Genomic DNA, 5,262 nt, shown 5'->3' with positions numbered 1-5,262 from the left:
CCGCCCCCAAGTAGGAGAGGCTCGCGGCCCAACGCTTGTGTGAGCCAGAGAAATAAAGGCGCCTTGGTATGGCCTGCAAGTGGCTTGTGTGACAGCTCTGTGGTATCTTCATGACCAGGGCCCAGCTGGGCCCTCACCTGGCAGCTCCACGGCCTGCGGAGGGTGCCCCCACCCCGTGTCACAGAGGCCCCTGCCTGGGGCTGTCCCCGTGCAGCCCCAGGCCCATCACCTTTTCCCTGGGCCACTAGGGCGCAGCCAGTCTGCCCTATGGTGCTGGCAGCTGAGGGACACGGTGGGTGGCAGCCACGGGCCTGCTCCTATTGGAGCAGCAAAAGCCTGGTGTGGGTCATGGGCACAGGGAGAGACCAGGGTGGAGAAGCACCACGCACAATCCCTGGGGCCTCTTGTCTGCATTGGTCAGAGCTGGGGGGGGGTCCAGCAACCTGCATGGCGGGTCTGCGGGACGGCCTGGATGGAAGTGTGGGCCTGGCCCCCAGGGACACATGACTGGAGAGAGGCAGAGACAGGTGAGACTTCTCAGGCCTCGGAGCCACGCCCTCTCTGCTGACCCCACCTGAGGGCCCCACAGGAAAGGGCGTGGAGGGCTCCTGGCTGCAGAAGTGGTTTATTGACCAGTCCACCTCCCTCAGCCTGGCTGGCCCACCTGTGGGGCTCAAGGTGTGTGGGACAGACCCTGGTGGAAAGTGGGCAGAGATGGGGGCGGTGCCCACTCAAAGGGCAGTTCCTGACCTTCTCGGTGGCTCTGGCAGGTATCAGACAGCCTGTACGTGGGTACCCACATCCTGGGTAGGAAGCCGTTCTCAGAGTCTTGGGTGTGGAGAGGTGAATCCGCGTGCGGCTGGGCTGTAGCAGCATCGGCCTAAGGGCCAGCCAGACCCCAGCCTGAGGCCCTGGGAAACCAAGTCTGGTGGCAGGTGGCCCGTGGGCGCTAGGCCGGGCGGTAGAAGAGGTTGCCTGTGTAGAGCCTCCGCTTGAGCTCCTGCCATAGCAGCTGCCGCTCCCGTCGGGCGCCCTTCATGACACTGTTGTTCTCCAGGGCGCGGCGGGACAGGTAGGGCAGCACCTCCATCACAGGGCCGTAGGGCACGTACTTGTACACAGGGAAGCCCGCCTGGCCTGCACGCACAGGCAGAGGTGGTGAGTCCTGACCCCGACGACCACACCCCACCCCCAGGGAGGCCCAGCTTACCCAGCGGGAAGCTGATCTGGTCACACATGCCCAGCAGCTGTCCAAAGTACACCTGGCGGTCAGCGGGGTGCAGACCCAACTCCTCCATCCTGTGACCAGCCAAGGCAGTAGGTGAGCCCCTGGGCCAGCTCGGAGCCCCCCTGCCACCCCCAGATCCCCATTCACATGCTCTAACCTCCATTCTTTGCAGGGCTATCAGCTCTGTCCTGCCCAGACTAGGCCTCTGCCCTGCAGCTCCCACCTCAGCCCGTGGTTACTAAGTTCCCTCCTTCCCAAGCCAGCCTCCCTCCTGCTGGGCTCACTCCCAGTGGCCCCTTCCCTCCTGCTCGTCCCAACCTCCCTTAGTGGTACTCTGACCCATGGTGTGGCTCGGGGAAGCTTCCAGCCCTCACACCCAACCAGGCCACTTGTCACCCCTCACTGGCTGCTCTGTCCCATAGAGCAGACACCAGCCCCCAGTGGCTATTGTGCCATGAGATGCAGTCCCCTTTGCTGTCCCAGCCACAAATGAGGCCATTTAGGGCCAAGTAGGCCCCAGCTGAGCCCACTCCACACTGCAGGCCCACAGAACATACTGCTGTTCGGCCACTGAGTTTTGTGCTGGGTTGTTACTTGGTCAAAGCTGACAGGCTCTCTGAGGTCCCTGGGGGCTGATCAGAGACCACACCACTTCCCAGGGAAGGTGAGCCCGAGCGGCTCGAGGCTCCCTGGCCCCTGGAGCAGGAGGTGGCTGCCACTGCTGTGCGTTAGAAATCACGGTTTCCATTGCAATTTCAGATGGAAAAGGCAGCACCATCCTAACAAAGGAGCGGTGACGTGACTGAACGGGTTTAGAGTCAGCTCTCCGGGCAGTGCCCTCACCCCACCTGCACCTTCACTGCCCCCTTAGGAAGCCCCACTCAGCAGCAAGCCTTGGGGTGGCCCTGCTGTGGGACAGGGGCCCCTGCTTTACTCCTGGGAAACTTGAGGACCAGCAAGACTCAGTGCAGGGTCTAAGCCAGTGATGGCGAACCTATGACACACGTGTCAGAGGTGACACGCGAACTCATTTTTTTGGTTGATTTTTCTTTGTTAAATGGCATTTAAATAGATAAAATAAATATCAAAAATATAAGTCTTTGTTTTACTATGGTTGCAAAGATGAAAAAATTTCTTATGTGACACGGCACCAGAGTTAAGTTAGGGTTTTTCAAAATGCTGACACGCCGAGCTCAAAAGGTTCGCCATCACTGGCCTAAGCCCCAGGAGGCTGTGACTGGGGAGAGGCGGGGAACTTGGACCTCGGCCCCCGGTGTGGCACTGCTCGGGCTAAGACAAGATGAAAGAACACGGCAACAATACTGGAACATTTAAGGATTTGCTTCACCTGCTTCCTATATCTGACTTGTAAGGATCCCACCAAAGTTTTGCTCCACAGGGCAGGCATTTAAAGAGAAAACAGACTCTGTTAAATTCCAAATGCGTGTAAAATGTTAGGAGTAATTGTCTCTAAAGAGGCCAGGCATCAGAGGTTTCCTGAGGGGTTTCAGCATTCCACCCTGCATTTGTGTATTTTAAGAAGCTATTTAAGTCACCTAACGACATTTATTTTTTTGAATTTGAAACTAGTACGCCAGGTATTCATTTTAAAAACCAAATTAACTGCAGATAGCCTCTTTGCTACAGCAGTGCCAATGCCTCGCAAGACCTGGTGGGCAGGGTCTGGGAAGCACTAAAGCCGCCTCTCCCGCTGTCCCACAGATGTTCCCCCAAACACCCACCGTGCCTGGCAGGGCACTCTGCACATCAAGCATGTCAAACTCACGGCCCACGAGCCGCATGTCTCATTTGGCCCATGTTAGCCTTTGAGTTTGACATGTTTGCTGTACATGCTTCCAGGGTCTCGCCAAGCTCTTCCCTGACCCGGGAGCAGTCAGACAAATGTGGGAGGGGCCACCTTACCTGCGCAGCGTGAAGCGCACCGTGTCCTCGTTGTGGGAGGCCACCATCACTTCCGCCTTGCCATTGTTCTTCAGCTCCTCCAGGACATAATTGAGGCACCTGGGGGGATAGGCATATGAGCCTGGGCCTGGAGAGCTCCCCACGGGGCAAAGGCCACAGGTGGGCCCTGGGCCACTCAGCGAGCCCGCCCCTCGTAGAGGTACCCATGGTGCCAGGACAAGACAAGGAGCACTCAGCCTTCTCAGTACCTGTGAGTACGAAAGAAAAAACAAGCAGCACTGGGGTTAGGCATCGGAGGGAACTAGCTGAGGCACATGCCCTGTGCGCCCAGGACAGGTGCAGCTTCACGTCCGGAAAGGGGGCTCCCTGTGCTGGGGGAGCCTGACCGCTGCTCCATCTGGCAGTGAAACAGCTGGGCAGGGTGCACGTCCTCTGACCCAGCAACTCCATTGCCAGCCACAGCTCGTCCTCACCCCTGGGCACAAAGGACGGACAGGCTGTGCCTTGGGTCACCCTTAACGCAGGACACCAAGCACCTTAGAGCTCACAGGGACACATGAGCACAGGCACCCGCGTTGGCCGTTATGGTCTGCACGCTGACCTGGGGGATCCAGATACAGCTTTACGCGCAAAGCGAGGGCAGAAGACAGCGCACATGCCGACCTTGAGGTCTGAACAGGAGAGGCGCATGCAGCTCCTGGAAAGAAGAGGGCACTGCCAGGGCCGAAAGGCAGGTCAGTGAGGGAGACCCTCGGGGGTCTTTGAATTTGCAACACATTTGCACCACCTCGCAGAGAAACAGCACACAACCACCCTGTCCGTCTGCATGAACTATCACCAAGACAAACGCAGCACGCGAGACCGTGATGGTCCCTGGAAATAAGGTGAGTGCAGTGCGGGGAGGGCTACCTGGGCCACCGACAGGAGCTGCCGGGGACCCAGGCCAGTTCAGTTTCGTGGGTTGACGTTTCTATATTAAAAAAGCCACCCGGCCTGGCCAGTGTGGCTCAGTGGTTGAAAGTCGACCCATGAACCAAGAGGTCACCAGTTCAATTCCCGGTCAGGGCACATGCCCGGGTTATAGGCTCAGTCCCCAATAGGGGGTGTGCTCTCTATCCCTCACCCTTCCTCTCTCTAAAAAATCAATAAAGACATTTTTAAAACGACCTTAATGTTTTTGAAAAAGTAAATCAAAAGCAGAAAACAATCAGTTCTGGCCTCAGGGCAAAAGTCTTGCTCTTACCAGAAGCTGCTGTCTCCAGGGCTGCTTCCCCTTCGGATAGGGGCCCATCGTGTCAGCTCCAGCACCAAGGAGGTATGTTTCCCTCCCCCTTTTCTCCCTCCCCTCCCTCCCCAGGTGGCCCTGAGGCTCTGGGACCCAGGAAGGACGGGCGCACCTGTGGTACATGGCGTTGGTGGCCTCGTACGTGGGGTTGATGGGGTCCTCATAGCCGATCTCCGCAGCGCGGGCCCGCTCCTGGGCCATGTAGGCACCCCGCACCAGCTTGGCTCCAAAACACCAGCCCTCGCGGCGAGCCAGCTCCAAGTCCAGGGTGACGTTGTCATAGGCATCCTGCAGGGTCAGGGCCAAGAGTCAGTAACTAGGTCAGCCCCTCCAGCCAGCACTTCTAGGGCAAGTATGTCAAACTCGAGGGCCGCATGCCTCATTTATTTGGCCTGTGTGCGCCTTTGAGTGTGACCTGCTTGTCCTAGGGCCTTTCTGGGCCTAGGAGCATCCAGGGTACAGTCAGCAAGGGGCACCGGGGCAGAGGCAGGTGGGTGAGGGAGGTGCCCTGTGGGTGTCCAGGGGATCTGGAAGACAGGTGTGGGTGAGAGAGGCCCTTTGACCTCTGTCCACAAGGAATGGTGACAGGGGGCCACCTGCAGCCTCTTCTGTTTGGCCTAGGCAGTCCTTTGAGGGGACACAGCAGGTGCCAGCAGCCACTGTATATGTGTCCCCTCAGGCTGATTTGGGGGTGGGCCCCTGCCTATTTAACCCCTCACCCCCACCCGCGGCCTCTAAACACCTCACTGGTCTCCCCAAGCAGCCCGTTCTAGGTTTGTGCTCAGGGATCACCCTGAAGCATTACTGAGGGACGTGCAAAATTCTA

At 58.3% G+C, this 5,262-nt stretch overlaps 1 protein-coding gene across 1 annotated transcript; it reads right to left on the bottom strand.

The window, feature by feature from the left end:
* Positions 1 to 522: 522 nt before the first annotated feature.
* On the bottom strand, positions 523 to 4,742 carry LOC102418354 (proline dehydrogenase 1, mitochondrial-like; the record flags this gene model as incomplete). The annotated part of the gene is made up of 4 exons (XM_006109433.3): positions 523 to 1,137; positions 1,211 to 1,299; positions 3,152 to 3,250; positions 4,549 to 4,742. Coding segments are annotated over 4 exons (570 nt in total), but the record flags the coding sequence as incomplete, so codon positions are not given.
* Positions 4,743 to 5,262: the final 520 nt, after the last annotated feature.

The sequence above is a fragment of the Myotis lucifugus genome, unplaced genomic scaffold (assembly GCF_000147115.1).
Source record: "Myotis lucifugus unplaced genomic scaffold, Myoluc2.0 scaffold_9742, whole genome shotgun sequence".
In the NCBI taxonomy this organism is placed as follows: Eukaryota; Metazoa; Chordata; class Mammalia; order Chiroptera; family Vespertilionidae; genus Myotis; species Myotis lucifugus.
This window is presented reverse-complemented; position numbering and strand designations above follow the sequence as displayed.